Source organism: Chiloscyllium plagiosum, unplaced genomic scaffold (assembly GCF_037043375.1).
Source record: "Chiloscyllium plagiosum isolate Xiang-an unplaced genomic scaffold, Cpla_swu_hap1 HiC_scaffold_17, whole genome shotgun sequence".
Taxonomy (NCBI): domain Eukaryota; kingdom Metazoa; phylum Chordata; class Chondrichthyes; order Orectolobiformes; family Hemiscylliidae; genus Chiloscyllium; species Chiloscyllium plagiosum.
The window spans coordinates 56,055,304-56,074,694 of record NW_028270155.1 but is presented as its reverse complement, the minus strand read 5'-3'; the positions used below and the strand labels follow the sequence as shown (position 1 = coordinate 56,074,694).

Genomic DNA, 19,391 nt, shown 5'->3' with positions numbered 1-19,391 from the left:
TTTTAAGTACAGGGTAACTGATTCACTTTGAAAATGTCTCGAACTATCAATTAAAAATCACAAATCATAACAACTGCTGCCAGAAAAAAATCACTGGTTTTCTTCAAGTTTAAGCGAAACTCGACTGCAGAGATTAGGTAGCTATGGATGGGGAGCACATTTCTTTTTCTCTTGCTCTGCGTCTCTGTAACTTCCAGCTCCAAGCTGCTCAGCCAACTGAAAACCAATCATATGGTTGTTGGCAAGTAAAAGGTCACTGCTATTGGTCTGTGGACTAATAACAGTTGTCAATCAACTTCTTGTTGCCATTGAGGTATATCAGTGCGCAAACCTCTTGGCTCCAGGTTGTCTGCAATCTGAAATTAAATTATTGCTTATTCAAACAGTTGTTTACAATGCCTGTCGAAATATCAGATTACTTGCAGCCACTCGTTTACACACTTTTTTTTTAAAAAACCAAGTGTAAAAATTACACTGTTCTTGAAACCGTCTATGAAGTCATAGTTTCACATGAAGCCACCCAACTCCCCCTCACCACCATTTCTCTCAATTGTTCACTATTACTAAATTATTAGGTTGCTTATCCCACATAGAGTGCTCTATAAGCAGAAATTTACTCCAGATATTGGAATGAATGAATTTGTTTGCTTTGGTACCTATTTTAAAAACCATTGCCTAACTGCCAATTCCATTGGTCTACTTGGCAACAGTTTTAAGATTAAACCAGTCTCTGCAAGCTTGGTTTCACGTTTGCAAAAATGAGTTTCTGATCTCATTCATATCATCTCTAAAGACCACTTTTTCCCACCTCCGTGACATGTTTTCTGCAGCTGAAACACTCATCCATGTCTTAGTTACCTCAATTTCAATTCTGATCTGCATAGTCTGTCATATTTCACTCTCTGTAACATTGAGGCCATTCAAAACCCTGCTACATTATGTCTTAATTTGCAGCAAGTTCTTTTCCCAGCATCCCTCTGTTCTCTAACTATCATTAACCTGTGGTTAAGTACTGCCTTGATTTTAATATTTTACACTCTTGTTTTCAAATCCATCTTGCCAAAGACCTTGCCTTTCCCTAGCTTTGTAATGTTGTCCAACCGCACAATTCTGCGATATCTGCACTTCTATAACTCTGGCCTCAAATGCATCTCTGATCATAATTGTTTAATCAATGATGGCCTTACCTTCAGTTTCCTAAGTCCTGGATTTACAGTAAAATCCTGTCATTTGCAGGGGTTACATTATTCAAAAACACTGCAAACAGCAAATGTATTTTATAATGGTTGTCAATTGGATGGATTCCTACTGTCTGGTATACAATAAAAGATGAAAATTAAAAGCATGTTTTTAATACATATAAAGATATCCTACTAAAAAAAAGTAAGTGTAAAATTTGTTACAAATTTATCCAGTATAATGCAATGATCTAACAGTAATGAACGCCTACATGCAATCATTCCTGTAAACAATATTGATGCAGTGCATGCTTTCTAGTTTAGGAAGTGCAATATAATCTGTTATAGATACCTTCCATTATCTCCATCTTTTTGCAGTCATTTAAGCACTTTGTCCCCAGTTGGCAAAATTGGGCACATAATGTTTTGCGTGGATAACAAATTCTCAAGTGGAGGGACTTTACCTCACTACACTTCTCTGCCTTCTTCTATTGATTTGTATCTTTAAGACTCTAATTGAAATTTTGATCATTGCTTTTAATCATCTGACCTTATATGGCTCAGTACCAAGTTTTGTTTTATAATGCTTCTGAGAAGTGCCTTTGGCTGTTTCATTCTTTACAAATGATATATAAATATAAGCTATTATTGAGTGAATGCAGCACAATATATTTGCTGTTTGCAAGGTTTTTCAAGAATGTAACCTCTGACCTGCAAGACCTTTACTATATGTCCAGAGCTTTGGGAGTGGGAAACTGAAGGCCAGGCCACCAATAGAGGGACAGTTATGATTGCAGATCCACAAGAGACCAGAATTACAGAAGCACAAATACAGTATAGTTTCCATTATTAGATCTGAAAGTTGTAAATAGCTGAAATAATGAATCGTTATCATGTCTTGGTATTGTGAAGAATATGGTAAACGTTTGCAGAAAACACCAAATGTGGCAGTGGATCGGGGTGATTTTGCTTTAATTTGCACTTTGGTACAGTTTGTTGTTGAATATAAACTGAACACAACCTTTGGCGATGTTACGCCAAGCAAATTTCACCTGTCAACATGTTTCGTCATGCTAATGAATCTTTTTTTCAGCTATTCCTGAAATAATTGTCCTGCTGATGCAATGTTAAAGGTTTGGGAGAGACAGTACCACACCATTTCTGTGACTTGAGCAACTTCAGATCCAGGTTGAGAATCTGGAGTTTGAGCTGCAGATGTTGTGCCATATCAGGGAGGGGGCTATTTACCCTAACCCCGGACACTTTATTGCTGAATTTGCATTCTTAAATACCTTACATTAGATATTTTAAACTTAGTCTGTGAGAAAAGGCAGGAGGGTGTGATTGTAGGTGAACTAGTTATGGTTGGCTTTCAAGATACCTTAGTTCCTGTAATTGTCGTACAGTGACAAGGTTCTTTCAACTTGTGTGGATGAAAGTGAGCATTGTGGGGAGGATGAATGACCTGACAATGACACTGTCGTGCAGGGATCTGGCCAAGTGGTTGGAGGAAACAAGGACATAGTGATAGTGGACAATATCATTTGGGGGGGGGGAATAGATACTGTTTTCTACAACTGTCAGTGTGAGTGTTGCCTGCCTTGTGCAAGGGTTAAATATGTTCCCCCAGGTTGGAGGGGAGCTTGGTGTAGGAGGGGAAGGATCCAATCGTTATTGTCCACATTGTTCTCAATAACATTGTAATAATAAACATTTAAAAATGGTGAATCTGTGGAATTCTTTACTGCAGAGCACTGCCATGGCTGAATCATTAAATATATTAAAGATAAATTTTTAATCATTAAAGGAATCCAGGGTCATGGGGATAATGTAGGAAAGTGGAGTTGAAGATTATCAAATCAGCTATGATTTCATTAAATGGCAGAATGGATTTGATGAACCAATTTGCCTACTACTTCATCGTTTGGTCACATGTGTATAGAGCAGAAGGATCTATTGAATAATGATTGTAATGCCTGTGTTTAGATTTTTATCAAATAACCTTTTGAAGGAAGATGCTGTACAGTTTTGTCTTCTCAGTCAGTGTAGGGTAACACTGACAGATTTCAGTTACTTAGCTATAGAGATGGTGAAAGAGTTCAGTTTGATGTTAGCTGTTTGTCCCATTTAAAGAACTAATAAAGCAAGTTACACATCTCCATCTGAACTGCTCAAAGCTTGGAAATGCAGATTTATTGTAGAAAGCAAGTTGTCGGAACCAAGGGAGATGTGAACAGTATGAGAAAAGGATAAGTCAATGCAAAATCCAGTTTTGCAAGGATATTTTGTTTTTATCTGTTCGTGGTGAAGTAACATTGCTCATTAGCAGTCTTCAAGAAAGCTGCTAACAAGATCTAGTGAACTCTGTAGCATGGTTTTCTCTTTGCTTGATGTTCAATAGAAGTCAGTGGGATCTCTCTGCTTCCAAAAGTGATATCAAGGAGGTTAAGTAACCAATCACATTCCAGAATACCAAACCAGAATTAAAACACATTGAATTCCTTCACCTTTCATTATGTTAAGTTTTTATCAATAGCAAAACTAATGACTAGAATATGCAAGTGCGATTAAGATGGAAGCTTTAAGATCATAAATTTAAGAAAACTAAAAGATCTGGAACTTTTTTTTAATCATAATAGAAAAATGTGACATTAAACAAATATAAAATTTATTCTTTCAGGACCAATGAGGCAGCTTAGAAGTAATAATGACTTAGGCAAGCTATTGAAAACTCTTATTCAATGAGGCATAACACTTTTGCGAGTATTTGCAACAAGCCTGTTCAATGATTTCTGATTGATAGTATGGGGAAGTGCACTTACGGGAACTGTTGAATAATTAACAGCAACTGCTGAAATTCTAGATTCAATTGGCCTTGTATGGACTCCAGAAATCAGTCAGTAAATACTATGGCTTTCCTGTCATTACTATTGCAGACATCTGGCCAATAATTCAATATTAAATGGCAATGCTGCAGATACTGTGTTTATCATTGGGAGGAAATGATGGAATTTCTAAGAATTGAGGTGATGTTCGTAATGATCAGAATTAACTAATTTAGATCAAATTTGTGAATTGACTCAGTGGTAATGTTTTCATAATCTCTGAACAAAGGAGGAGTAGGGGCTGATAAATGTGTAATTCTTTATTAAGGTTTCTCTTCAAATAACACAGTCACGGCATCCTAGTGATTAAGCTAGTGTACGCTATCAATAGACTAGGCAATTGTCAGAATCCAAAAGGTTGTTTCAACGAATCTGCATTTTATCACCACTCTCCATGTAGTAACCCAAGAAGCAGCTGGCTTTCCATTCCACAACCAGATTTTAAAAAAAATGGATGGGCCAGTGTAAGTATGAGCTTCCTACACTTTTAGGGGGGGGAATAGACTTACTGATGTCTGTTATTATTTCTGCATTTATCTCTCTGTATTGACGGCCTTTTTCCTGCTCCTTAACAATCACTGGATGTACATCTATGAGAAAGGGATATGATGTACAAGCCAGGTTCTTATGGCAATCAATGCCAGTTTCCTGTTGAATAAAATTCCGGTGTATAAAGATGGTTGTTTTAATGATATCATCTCTATTCTCATACATGTTGGACTGTTTGATCCATTGACTGCTGAGATTCAGTTTCTTGTGCTAAATAAAGTGCCTTAGCTGGTGAAGATTCAGTAGGCTAACAAAACCACAGTCTGGTGTTAAGTATTGTTGTGTATGGATGTGATTCACTACCTTTCTAACAATGACTTAGCAAAATTGTGTTATAATAGACCTCTGATTTCAGTTATGGTTTGTCCAGTAATCTAGTTGCCAGTAACACATTTTGTGGCTCCATTGAAGAGAAACAGTAATTAAGAATAATAGGAAATTCCAAGGAACGCATCATTTGTGGCTTAATTCCAGTTGGACAGTCATAGATTAGTGTTTCTTTTTAGTACAAGCTCTTCCATCTGTCAGTTTTAGTTGATCCTGTATGAGGCAAAGCTCCCTGCATCATGGGCCAGAGGTTCTCCATTTGACTCTTCATTGTCAAATATAAAATTTACATTATTTGCACAATGTTTCTAAATCAGCTGTTTGTTCCAAGCTAAATAGAAAATGGAAGAAAGGCATTAGAAGATGATGGTAAGGTCAACTATCAGAAGGGTTGCAGACAAATTGAAAGTATATTGACAGTAATTGTCCTGAAAGGCTAGTTTTCAAGTTCGTAGTCACAAGGATGTCATTTGTGTTGCATACTTTTCTAAGTTACTTGAATTTTCTTAAATTATATAAGAGTTGCACAGAATGTTACAGCTGAGAATTGGGCCATTCTGCCCAGTCTGTATGTGGATATGTATGTTTCACAAATTTCTTCTAACCCTTTCAACATAATTTATTCCATTCTCCTTGTACTTTAAATGCATCTATACATTTTATATATAAACATCCTCAAAAAAGGTTTGCCACCACTCAAATTGTCAGTCTTCTAGATTCTGTAACTTGCATAACTTGTGTTCAAATGTTTAGAGAATTATAATTTACAGAATGATGTTAGCTTAAGGGAAGTAACAACTTTCACAGCTAAATCTGAATTAAGTCCTCTGTACAGTAATTTAGTTTCTCTGTTAGTTGTTGTCATTTGTTTTGCCTCTCCAGAAGTTTATTACACTTGTCATGCTTTGATTAAAAAGCAATTTCAGGATATTATTAAAATACGTTAAAATTTTAAGGAATTAGATTCTAAATAAACCTACATCTCCCTATTTGGAGGAAAGGAGTGCCTGGTAAGGGTGCACATTGTCATTATGTCCTCCCAATCCTTCTTACTGAGCGCCATAGTTTTGTCGAAACAGTTAAGAAATTTAAAGTGAGGGGCTATTCAATGATATGTATTAGTTTTACTGTGAAACTGCATGTTAATGGGATCTGATCTGCTGTACAAAATCGTGTCACCAGTTCAGAGCACAAGTCAGGTACAACTTGGAAATGAGCAAGAGAAGGGGACACCAGAAGAGCTTTTTCATTCTGCCAGACTTTATGAACTGTAAATACATTTTGGGAACAAATGGCCAGCTTGATTAACAAATAGTATGCTATTGTCTTGCCTTGCCTTTATCGATATCTGTTTTTACTCTTTTTTTAAAATGTGATTGTAGTGATTACTTTTTCAAAAGAATGAACAGAATGCAGTATAGAGCATAAAATGGATTATAAATTCCAAACCTGAAATAGTGGATTAATTCTTCTTAGAACTGTGTTTTTATTTATAATTTAGAATGATTTTTTTTCAGCTACAGTGATATGGACCTTGGGATCATTGTTCCATGTTTATCAATTTAAAATTAAAAGTTGAAACAATTAAGTTTTAAATGTGTTTGCTATGTGAAGGCATTTGTCACTGTACTGTAAAGTACAATTCTTAATTTAGAAACTGTAAATTTGCAGTTTCAGAATACAGCAGAAAAATTGATATCAAATGAATTTTCATTTCGGTTTCAGCTGCTTATGGAGTCATATGTACAGCACGGAAACAGACCCTTCCGTCCAACTTGTCCATGCCAACCAGATACCCAACCCAATCTAGTCCCACCTGCCAGCACCTGGCCCATATCCCTCCAAACTCTTCCTACTCCAGATGCCTTTTAAATATTGTAATTGTACTAGCCTCTACCACTTCCTCTGGCCGCTCATTCTGTACATGTACCACCCTCTGCGGGAAAAGGTTGCCCCTTGGGTCTCTTTTATATCTTTCCCCTCTCACCCTAAACCTATGCCCTCTAGTTCTGGATTCCCCCAACCCAGGGAAGAGACTTTGTCTATTTATCCTATCCATGCCCCTCATGATTTTATGAACATCTATAAGGTCACCCCTCAGCCTCTGATGCTCCAGGGAAAACAGCCCCAGCCTACTCAACCTCTCCCCATAGCTCAAATCCTCCAACCCTGGCAACATCCTTGTAAATCTTTTCTGAACCCTTTCAAGTTTCACAACATCCTTCTAATAGGAAGGAGACCAGAACTGTATACAATATTCCAACAGTGGCCTAACCAATGTCCTGTACAGCCGCAACATGACCTCCCAAGTCTTGTTCTCAATACTCTGACCAATAAAGGAAAGCATACCAATGCTGCCTACACTATACCATCCACCTGCGACTCCACTTTCAAGGAACAATGAATCTGCACTCCAAGGTCTCTTTGTTCAGCAACATTCCCAAAGACCTTACCATAAAGTGGGCGGCACGGTGGCACAGTGGTTAGCACTGCTGCCTCACAGCGCCTGAGACCCGGGTTCAGTTCCCGCCTCAGGCAACGTAATGTGTGGAGTTTGCACGTTCTCCCCACATCTGCGTGGGTTTCCTCCGGGTGCTCTGGTTTCCTCCCACAGTCCAAAGATGTGCAGGTCAGGTGAATTAGCCATGCTAAATTGCCCGTAGTGTTAGGTAAGGGGTAAATGTAGGGGTATGGGTGGGTTGCGCTTCGGCGGTCAGTGTGGACTTGTTGGGCTGAAGGGCCTGTTTCCACACTGTAATGTAATCTAATCTAAAGTGTTGGTAAGTCCTGCTAAGGTTTGCTTTCCCAAAATGCAGCACCTCGCATTTATCTCACTTAAACTCCATCTGCCACTTCTCAGTCCATTGGCCCATCTGATCACGATCCCGTTGTAATCTGAGGTAATCTTCTTCGCTGTCCACTACAGCTCCAATTTTGGTGTCATCTGCAGACTTACTAACTATACCTCTTATGCTCACATCCAAATCATTTATATAAATGACGAAAAGTAGTGGACCCAGTGCCGATCCTTGTGGCACTCCACTGGTCACAGGCCTCCAGTCTGAAAAATGACCGTTCACCACTACACTCTGTCTTCTACCTTTTGAGCCAGTTCTGTATCTAAATGGCGAGTTCTCCCTGTATTCCATGAGATCTAACCTTGCTCACCAGTCTTCCATGGGGAACCTTGTCGAATGCCTTACTGAAGTCCACATAGATAACATCTACTACTCTGCCCTCATCAATCCTCTTTGTTACTTCTTCAAAAAACTCAATCAAGTTTATGAGACATGATTTCCCATGCATAAAGCCATGTTGACTACCCCTAATCAGTGCTTGCCTTTCCAAATACATGTACATTCTGTCCTTCAGGATTCCCTCCAATATGCCCACTACCGACGTCAGGCTCACTGGTCCATAATTCCCTGGCTTCTCCTTGCCACCTTCCTTAAACAGTGGCACCACATTAGATAAACTTCCAGTCTTCCAGCACCTCACCTGTGACTATTGATGATACAAATATCTCAGTAAGAGGTCCAACAATCACTTCCCTGGCTTCCCTTGGAGTTCTAGGGTACACCTGATCATGTCTTGGGGAAATCCTGGGGATTTATCCACTTTGTGTTTCAAGACATCGAGCACTTTCTCCTCTGTAATATGGACATTTTTCAAGATGTCACCATCTATTTCCCTACATTCAATATCTTCCATGTCCTTTTTGTTTAATATCTGCCCCATCTCTTGCGGCTTCACACTTAAGGCCGCCTTGCTGATCTTTGAGGGGCCCTATTCTCTCCCTAGTTACCCTTTTGCCCTTAATGTATTTGTAAAAACCCTTTGGATTCTCCTGAACCCTATTTGCCAAAGTTATCTTGTGTCCCCTTTTTGCCCTCCTGATTTCCCTCTTAAATATATATACTCCTACTGCCTTTATACTCTTCTAAGGATTCACTCGATCTATCCTGTCTATACCTGACATATGCTTCCTCCTTTTTCTTCACCAAACTTTCCATTTCTTTAGTCATCCAGCATTCCCTATTGGAATTCTGTGAAGGCCATACAAGCAACGTGGAAAACAGGGACTCTGTGGATGTGGTGTACCTCGATTTCCAAAAGTATTCGACAAGGTGCTGCACAAGAGACTGCTGCATAAGATAAGGATGCAGGGCGCTACGGGTAGAGTATTAGCATGGATAGGGGATAAATGAGTGCCTTTCTGGCTGACAATCAGTGACTAAGGGCATGCCTCAGGGATCGGTGTTGGGACTGCAATTATTCACAATTTATATAGATGATTTGAAATTGGGGACCACATGTAGTGTGTCAAAGTTTGCATACGGCGTTAAGTTGAGTGGCAGAGCAAAGTGTGCAGAGGAATAGGAAACTTCGCAGAGGAACATAGTTATTTTGAGTGAGTGGGCAAAGGTCTGGCAGATGGAATACAATGTTAATAAGTGTGAAGTCATCCATTTTGGTAGGAGTAAGTGGAACGGATTATTACTTGAATGGTAAAAAGTTGCAGCATGCTGCTATACAGAGGGACTTGGGTGTCCTTATGCATGAATCACTGAAGGTTGGTCTGCAGGTACAACAAGTAATAAGGAAGGCAAATGGAATTTTGTCCTTTATTACTAAACGGATTGAGTTGAAAAGCAGGGAGGTTATGTTGCATCCGTACAGGGTGCTGGTGAGGCCATACCTGGATTACTGCAAGCAGTTTTGATCTCCTTACTTGAGAAAGGATGTACTGGCACTGGAGGGGGTGCAGAGGAGGTTCACTAGATTGATTCTGTAGATGAAGAGTTTGGCTTTTGAGGAGAGACTGAGTAGACTGGGATTATAATCATCCGAAATCAGGAGAATGAGGGGGTTTCTTATAGAAACATGGTTCTACAGGACATTGGTTGGGCCACTGTTGGAACATTGCATGCAATTCTGGTCTTCCAAATGGAAAGATGTTGTGAAACTTGAAAGGGTTCAGAAAAGGTTTATAAGGATATTGCCAGGGTTAGAGGACTTGAGCTATACAGAAAGATTGAATAGGCTGGGGGTGTTTTCCGTGGGGCATTCGGGGACTGAGGGGTGACCTTATAGAGGTTTATAAAATCATGAGGGGCATGGATAGGATAAATAGACAAAGTCTTTTCCCTGGGTGAGTCCAGAACTAGAGGGCATAGGTTTAGGGTGAGAGGGGAAAGATATAAAAGAGACCTAAGGGGCAACTTTTTCACGCAGAGAGTGGTACGAGTATGGAATGAGCTTCCAGAGGAAGTGGTGGAGGCTAGTACAATTGCAACACTTAAAAGACATCTGGATGGGTATATGAATATGTAGGGTTTGGAGGGATATGGGCCAGGTGCTGGCAGGTGGGACTAGATTGGATTGAGATATCTGCTCGGCATGGACGAGTTGGACCGAAGGGTCTGTTTCCATGCTGTACATTTCTATGACTCTATACAATTATGAATAGAAAAAAATAGAAGTAGAGAGGATGTTTCCACTGGCAGGTGAAACTAGGACATGAGGGCATAACCTCAAGATTAGAGAGAGCAGATTTCGGACTGAACTGAGAAGGAGTTTCTTCACCCAGAGGGTTGTAAATCTCTGGAATTCGTTGCCCAATGAAGTAGTTGATGCTAATAATGAATTAAGGGATACGGTGAGAGCACTGGTAAGTGGATCTGAATCCTCAAAGATCAGCCATGATCTTATTGAATGGCAGAGAAGGGTCAAAGGACCAGACTGCCTACTCATGCTCCTAGTTCTTATGTATGTTTTGATAGAGAGTCTTTATTAATTTGAGAGCAAGATATTAGATGGGCAGTTAGCTGTCTGGCTCTGCAACAGTTGCTCTGCTGTTTGGTGGCAGTTGCTCTGATCAGTTTTCAAAATGCTCTGCTTTTATGGCCCTTCCTGCCCACCCTGCCCCCTGCAAACATCATACCCTATCATTGGTCCAATGTCAATACAATAACTTCAAACTCAATTGGGTTTAGTATCCTGGGCATAATTTAAATTAATGGGTTAAATTTGAATTGTTGTCAAAACAGCAACCAAAACTCAAGTACCTATTTAACAGCCATTTGCTACATGTTTCTATTTTGGAATAGCCTGTCTCTTAGCTGTTCTGTTCTGCAGCTGTGACCGTACTTTAAATTTACTTTAAAAATTCAGAAAACACTTTCTATCTTAAAGTGAACATGTACAGGAACACTATCAAGATGATATAGATGTGAAGTTCTTCATGGAAACTAAATTTTGTTCAATTTTCAAACCAGTGCTTTCACCTTTTCCCTGTGAGAAGGAAAAGCAGCAGAAGGAGAAAATAAAAGTTTTAGTTTATTGTCTTCTGAGTTTTTGATAGTGGTGTAAGGTGGTAGGTAACACACTTGGGTTTTAAAAGGAAATAGTTAAAGTATGAAACAAAAGACTTGGGGGAGAAGTCCGTTTTACTCATTATGAAGGTGCTCAATCTTTGAGCTAAATGCATGCTTACTGCAAAGTTTCACAAGCATGGATTTTGCAGTGGTAATTACACTGAAACTGTAAGTAATTCACTGCTTTACCTTCACTGAAATTACCCTGCTACAGCCAAACTGGGATCAGCTCTGATCTCCAGCATCTGCAGTCCTCACTTTCTCCTAGTCTGTAGAAATGCCAAACAAAGCTGAAAGCCATGAGTTGTCAGTGATGTTGTCCCTTCGAGCCTCACCCCAAGTTCAACCTCCCAACAACTGGTTAACTGTTGGCATTTGCTAATGCATGAGGAGTGTTAGTTTGCATTGGTAGAATTGAGAGACTTTGGACGAGGTAACTGTTGTTGGCTATATAAATGTTTGAAAGAGCACTTGAACTATAGTTTCTAAATGGCCTCCCTTTCATCCTTTTTGTTGAAACAAAAAGATAAACCAGTCATTTTTGGGAGTTGCTAAAACTGTAAGAAAAATGTCACTGCAGTTATACAAAAAGTATGGTGTTTGTGTCTCTGCTTATTAAAAAGAGAATGCTTTGGCAATTTAGTGGAGATGTGTGATTTCCCCTTTAAGGTTCGTGGGAACTTCATAATTAACTTTCATGGACAAATGTCATTTGCTTACATCTGATATTTGTCTGAACAGCAATATTTTTACTTTTGTTTTAAGATTCAAATTCTGATATGCTGTGAGCGGATGTATTTATGAGCATTTTATCTATTGACTGCAGTTTCTTTAGATTTTAAAATTAAGCAATCATTTGCAGTACCATTTACTTCTATTTTCCGAATTGACCCCACTTTAATGCTTGAAAACTAAAGTGACTCAGATGTCAACAAAATCAAATAGCAATAAAGTAGTACAGTATATAATTATCAGTATGTAATTGTATTAAAGTTTGCATTTTACAGATCATCACATAAATATGAAAATCCATGATAAAATCTTGGGATCTCTGACTAGGCTGATCTTGGACGTGCCTTTGAATATGTATGGATTTCGTCCTTTCTCTCATCAAGAAGGACAAGGGCAGCAGTTAAAAAGGAAAATCATCACATACAAGGTCCCCTCTCAAGGCACTCGCCATACATATCACTGTTCCTTCAGTGTCACTGGGTTAAAGTCCTGGAACTCCTTCCCTAACAGTTTTGTGGGTGTACCTACACCAAATGGGCTTCAGTAGTTTAATAAAGCAGCTCACCCCCATCTTAAGGGCAGCTAGGATGGGTAATAAATGCCAGCCTAGCTAGCGATGTCCACATCCCATGATTGAATAAAAAATGTTAACTTAGTTCTGACATTAAGTGACCTCCATGTTTAGCAATAGTGATATTATCAAACAGGCTAGGCAGCCAATCATATTGAAGAATTCTCCCACAATGGACCAGAAAACAAAAAGGAATGATTATCATTCATTATTTAATCATTTCAGAGATAACAAATGCGGTTATGATAGGGCAATGGTAACGTCACTTGACTAGTAATTCAGAGGCCTAGGCTAAAGCTGTAGGGACACAGCAGCTAGTCAAATTTAAATTCAACTAATAAATATATCCAGAATTGAAAGCTGATCATTCTAATGGTGCCATGAAACTATAATTATTGTAAAAACCCATCTGGTTCACTATAAAAGGAAATTTCCCATTATTCTGCCTAAATGTTATTCAAGACTCGCAATAAAATGATTAACTTATGACTGCCCTCTGAAGTGGCCTAGCAAGCTACTTAGTTTATGAGCAGTTGGGGATGGGGAACAAATGCTGGCCATCACATTGCTGTGGGTCTTGAATCCCATTTAAGCCAGAAGGAATGAAAACAGGATGGGGTGTTAGGAGAAGGTGAGCACAAGAGATAAGAGACGCAGGGGTGGGGAGACGTGACATTTTGCACCTCCCATTCTTCCTCATCGCAGATCCCTTGATTGAGCAAGAGTGCTTGATGAGGAACCCACAGGAGTTTGTTGGCAAAGCTGAGGCATCACTAAATTGCGATGGGCACTGGGATAATGGATGTCCATTGGGTCACTAAAGAGCCTAAGTGATATCCTGCTGTTAGCAGCTAGGAATTCCAGATCAGTCCCTTCTAGCTTCTATTTAATCAGTGCAGCTTCTGCTGTATCCAGGGATTGATGAAGGACCTCTTCCATGAATAAGTAGACTTAGCCTCCCTGGTTGCATTAAATCCAGCTCTTTCTAAGTTTCCCATCAGAAATACTGATTCAAAGCAGGTATTCACTAATTTTATAATTCCTGGTCCTTGCCTCTAAATTAAATCTAATTTTATGGTTATTTGTACTATTGCAGAATACTATTTATTTTTATATTTCTCCACTTAATTTTGTATATCCTTTGAACTTTTTAATTTTTTGACTTATTTTCTGATACTTTCATGATCTCTCCTGTCTCAAACTTACAGAATACATAACTAATGAGTTATTTCTAATATATCTATTGATTGGTATGGCTTAAAAAGTTCAAGTGTTCTGAGCTGCTTGTATTACCTTCTCAAAGTCATAAGGCCATACTTGTAAATCTCCAAGTGATAGTGATAGTTTCTCTCAGGATCTCGAGCCTGATGAGTATACTGACATTATCTGTCTCAATGAAGCCCACTCTTGCACTCCAGACAAAGAAACATTCAATCCTTGTGCTGTTTCCGTTGTTCTTTATTGTTGGTTAGCAGTTGACATTTTAACTTTTGTAAATTCAGGTAAAAGCAACATTTGTTTGGATTTGGCAAAGCCAGAGAAAAACTATTATTTGTATGCTAATGAGAGGCACACAGGACTGGTGATATGTTACAACTGGCATTAGTGCCTGATCTCTGCTATGTCACTGTTCATAGTTAATAAAGAAAGGGAAGATTGATTTTGTTAAATGTGTTCCCACCAGCCATGAATCCTGTGTACATGGAAACCAACTGTAAAAGTAATTTATTACTTATTTGGAGAAAACTGCCAGTAAATGTTTTAAGTTATTCTCAGGAATTCTGTACTTTTAATGTGTGAATGAGCTCTACAAATTGTAGCCATATAATTAATATAAAATTTCATGCTTTATTACAGGCTGTTTATTGGGCCACTAATCTGAATTCAGTGAGCTACATTGTATTTGCAATGTATAACATTCTAATTTTGTGAAATGTATAAATAAGTTTTAGAAGATGAGTGGTAACTGCGTGAAATCAGGTATTTTTCCAGATTACTTCAGATGGAAAAAAATGGATGACATTTTTACTTCAAATCCATCGGACTTTGTTGGTGGAGAGGTGGGAATAAGCTTATATTAGCGAGTTGCATTGATAATTTGCTGGAACTTTAATTAATTGGCTGACGTGTTTCTGTGTCCTATTAGATTCATTTGTTATCAATGTAGTTTTTTTTTTGAACATTTTGTGGATAGAAAGATTTAACACATCAATTGTGGCACTCGTGTTGGCATCAGGTATAATTTAATCATTATTATTAAGGTTGTTTGCACATTTTTATAGTACTATGCAATATTGAGAACTCGAGTTAATTGAATGGAAATAGAATGTTTCATTTTGCATGATTTTCTAATTTTCTTTCCTTCTTGCCCAAATAAAAGGTATTGGAAAGAATGTGATTTGTGAGAAAGCAGCAACTGCAGGAGATGCCTTCAAAATGGTGAAAGCAGCTCGTTACTATCCTAAACTCATGAGTATTGTCGATAATGTACTTCGGTTTCTACCAGCATTTGTGAAGATGAAGCAGTTAATTGAAGAAGGCTACATTGGTAATGTCATGATCTGTGATGTACGTGTATATTGGGGCAGTCTTCTCAGCAACAAATATAACTGGATTTGTGATGAACTAATGGGTGGTGGCGGGCTTCACACAATGGGCACTTATATTGTAGATCTGCTGACTCACTTGACCAATAAGAAGGCTGAGAAGGTCCATGGCCTCCTGAAAACTTTCGTGAAACAAAACGATAACATACATGGAATCCGACACGTCACTAGTGATGATTTCTGCTTCTTCCAGATGTTAATGAATGGTGGTGTGTGTAGCACTGTTACACTCAACTTCAACATGCCTGGCCCATTTATCCATGAAGTCATGATTGTGGGATCCATGGGCCGTTTGGTTGCTCGAGGTGCAGACTTGTATGGGCAAAAAAATACTTCCTTCAAGGAGGAGCTGCTGCTTGCTGATACCATGTCTGTAAACACACCTGGGCTGCTAGAGAAAGCATTCAGCGATATTCCCCTTATATATTTAAAGGGCACTGTTTACATGGTGCAAGCCTTGAGCAAATCCTTTAAGGATCAAGAGGATCGGCGTACCTGGGCCCACAGGCCAGTTTCAATGGCTGCATCCTTTGAAGATGGTCTTTATATGCAAAGTGTTGTGGATGCTATTAAGAGATCGAGCAGGTCTGGGGAATGGGAAGTTATTGCTATGATAACAGAAGAACCAGATTCTAATCAGAACCTATGTGATGCCTTGCAACGTAATAACCTGTAATAACATTATGGAGTAATAGCACAGTAGATACATTTCACCAAAAACAGAACCTTATTCCAATTCAAAGATCATATTTAAAGTAACAAAGCAATTTCAGGTTAGTTCTTGTAAGTACATTATAGATACTGTGTTTATTTGAATTGTTTCCGCCTATGCAGTTATAACTGCGCAAGTGTCAATAAACCATCCTATTCCATTCTTAAGCTCTTAAAAAAAATTCTAAATTTTAACCTTTGTCTGTGAGCAGACTATTTCAACAAACTCTCACATAACAGTAGTTCATGAGCAAAGAGTGAGAACAGTGCAAGTGTTGAAATTGTGCTTGGTCATTCCTAAAGCCACCCTGGAGGCAAAATGGATGTATTCAATATTTCAAAATCAATTCTTACAGGCAGAAAACACATTTATTCATAGAAATTTAAATAAGGATTCTAATACAGCATGGAAAATCGTAGGCTGGCTGTAAATTGTACATTTTCCTGTTTTGTATTGCTCCTTGTTCAGGGACATTCCTTTAAAATTTCAAAAGAAACCTAGTATGATCCTGAAAATTTTCTCTTTTCCCAAAGGTTAAATTGCATATTTAATGGCAGTTAAACCTAATTCATTTTGTGACTTGGAAATTTGTTGCAACCTGGATAATTCTCTCTGTATGGTTTTCAGACTTTAATGCACGCACTAATCCTGACCTTGACGAGGGTGTAGTTCCTTCTGTACAATCCAATGTAATCACTGTAAGAGTACCCATGGCCTATTTTCAAAGGGAGAACCAGGTGAGCAGATTCAGTTAGGAAACAGAAATCACAAGCAATTTTGTATAAGTTTTAATGCCGTTAAGCCTTTTGAATTCACCAGGTTTGCTTAAGGTTTTGTACATAAAATAGAAAAGTCTGTGAGGATATGAACTATATGGAATGAAGGTACATTGTTATCTGTAGTGCCTTATTTAGGCCAGCCTCTACACTCTGCCCTGCCTTTACGTGCATAAATATCCAAACACACTAACCTGATTAATTGGCAGACTTCATTTTTTGACAATGTTATTAGTGATCATGTCATAGCATGCAATTATTGTTTCGTACTTAAGTAATTAACTTCCGATTTTTTTTTTCCCTTGGTATATTGTTTACAAACTGACAGTTCTGATAAAACAAAAATTTATTTTAGTAAATTGGCTATTGATAGGACTAGAAGAAAAACAAATGTTGAGCACCAGTTTATTTATACGGATACATCTTCCCAATTTTTGAAAGACAAATACTCTGATTTATGAAAACCTCATTAAAATTGGGGTGGGAGAAATATGATGGTGATGCAGGGAAAGGATTCTAGTTGACTAATAATTTCAGAGTGTGTGTACCATATTTGAAATAGCATGGCAAAAAATGGCTGGAATATTTTTGTAATGTGCTGCATTTGTTTTCCACTTTGAATTTTGATTTTGTGAAAAGCTGATTACTGTAATAACTGTAAAACATGTTTTTGGACCTGTAGATCTTAAGTTTTAAGTAAATCCAAGTTGTGTATTTTTGTCATAGTTTTTAAAAAGAAAATTTAATTTTTTTTCAAACTCTTTGTATATATTGACTCCAAAGAGATATTTATTACAGTCTTAAATGTTTTTATTAAAAATTGTTTGCTTTGCAAGACTGTTCAGGATGGGGACTGAATTAGTGTTCAAAATACAGCTAGGCTGTTTCATAGAAATAGTCGAACTGTATAGAGAATTGGGTGACTATAGATATTTATTTTTCATTAAATTCAAATAAATGGGTTATTTATATTGAAGTTTATTTTCCATTGATAGGGGTCCAAGCATTAAACTTGATAAATTTCCTGTGTAAAATGTTTCAAATAAAAATGTTTATTTAAGACGTTTTGTTTTTAAATTATTAGTATCATCGTAATATAAAGGTGGAGCTTTGGGAAGTATACTTGTGTCCATATGTCATAATGTGTTTTACATGTATGGATTTACTATACAAAACACCGATTCATATTTTACTTGATAATGTGATTACATTTTATTTATGGACACAGATCTATTAATTCTTAGCAGGTGGTTTTTAAACAGTTCAAATAAAGCATGAAAAATAACATTGAAACAATGCCTGTCTTTCATTTACATACTGTCCTTTTCCATATAGAGGAAATGCAAGTTTTGCTGTATGGGGGAATATACCTGTTATGTGTTCTGTCTTTGAGGTCTAGTATGTTGTTAAAACTGTTGAAAGTTTCTGGGCCAGTAAATTATTTACTGTGTTTCAGAAATAAAAAATGCAATTTTAAAACTGACTTTTTGGTTTCTATGTAATTTTTTAAAATTCTATAAACTGACCAAGTACGTTCCATGCAGTTTACTTCACAGGATGATGTGCAGCTTATTTAGTAGCATGATTCTATCCAGTGGCTTTGATGAATCTTTCTTTCATATAACTGTTTCTAACCGTCACAAGTTGAACAACTTTACCACTTTGATATTGCTGTTGTCAATCTCCAGGGGAGACAAACTTTGGGAGAAGAATATCACACTGTAAAGACAAATTTATACAATATTTATAAAACACTGAGCCTATTCCTAGATCTTTTCCAGTTTGCAAGTAATATATTTGCCATGTAGAATAAGGAAGAATTGCTAAAGTTCTACATGGACTGGATTAGATGAATTAAATAACTCAACTGAGAAATACTTCATTTTTTGAAAAAAATCAGTCATTCTCCTTGTGGAATATTTGGGCCTTACTCAAGTTCAGAATTCTCTGCTAGGCAGGAAAGAATGAAAAATTGAAGGTTCTTTGTGGCACTTGTTTGGGTGATCCTTCATGCTTTGATCTCCAGTTATTTCTTACACCCTTGTATTTTCTCTTCTCAGCCAATAAAATAATGTCTCCTCGAGGTTGTTTATTTAAATATATGTCTTGACTTGTTTTCAAAATTGATACCATCATTGTCGTATGTTCATGAAGTTTTACTCTTTGCATTTTGTTTTAGGTCTTGGATACCATCTAAACGTCTGCCTTTATGTTTCATATTCATCTAGATGATATCTATTCCTAAGTCTGTAAGTTTGCGAGCTGAGCTTAAAGATTTGTTTTCAGATGTTTCGTCACCGTACTAGGTAACATCAGTGAGAGTCTCTGGTGAAGCGCTGTTGGTATGTCACGCCTCTCTATTTATGTTGGTTTCTGCAGGTGGGTGATGTCATTTCTGGTTCTTTTTTTTTCAAGGGAAGGTAGATAGGAACTAAATTGATATGCTTATTGATGGAGTTCTGGTTAGAATACCATACCTCTTAAGAATTCTCGTGCGTGTCTTTGCTTCGCCTGTCCGAGGATTTATCCCAGTCAAAGTGATGTATTTCTTTGTCTGTATGTATAGAAACTTGTGATAGTGGGTTGTGTCTTTTGGTGGCCAATTGGTGTTCATGTATCCTGGCAAGTTTCCTGCTAGTTTGTCCAATGTAGTGGTTTTTACAGTTCTTGTGTTGCTG

At 37.8% G+C, this 19,391-nt stretch overlaps 1 protein-coding gene across 2 annotated transcripts in view; it reads left to right on the top strand.

The window, feature by feature from the left end:
- The window catches only part of LOC122558460 (glucose-fructose oxidoreductase domain-containing protein 2-like), a 52,248-nt gene extending 34,028 nt beyond the window's left edge, over window positions 1-18,220 (top strand). For both annotated transcript variants that reach the window (XM_043707070.2, XM_043707069.2), the window contains one exon: window positions 15,000-18,220. In XM_043707070.2, coding sequence (XP_043563005.1) covers window positions 15,000-15,901 — 902 coding nt within the window. In that variant the 3' untranslated portion in view covers window positions 15,902-18,220. The remainder of the gene's footprint in view (window positions 1-14,999) is intronic.
- The last annotated feature ends 1,171 nt before the right edge of the window (window positions 18,221-19,391 follow it).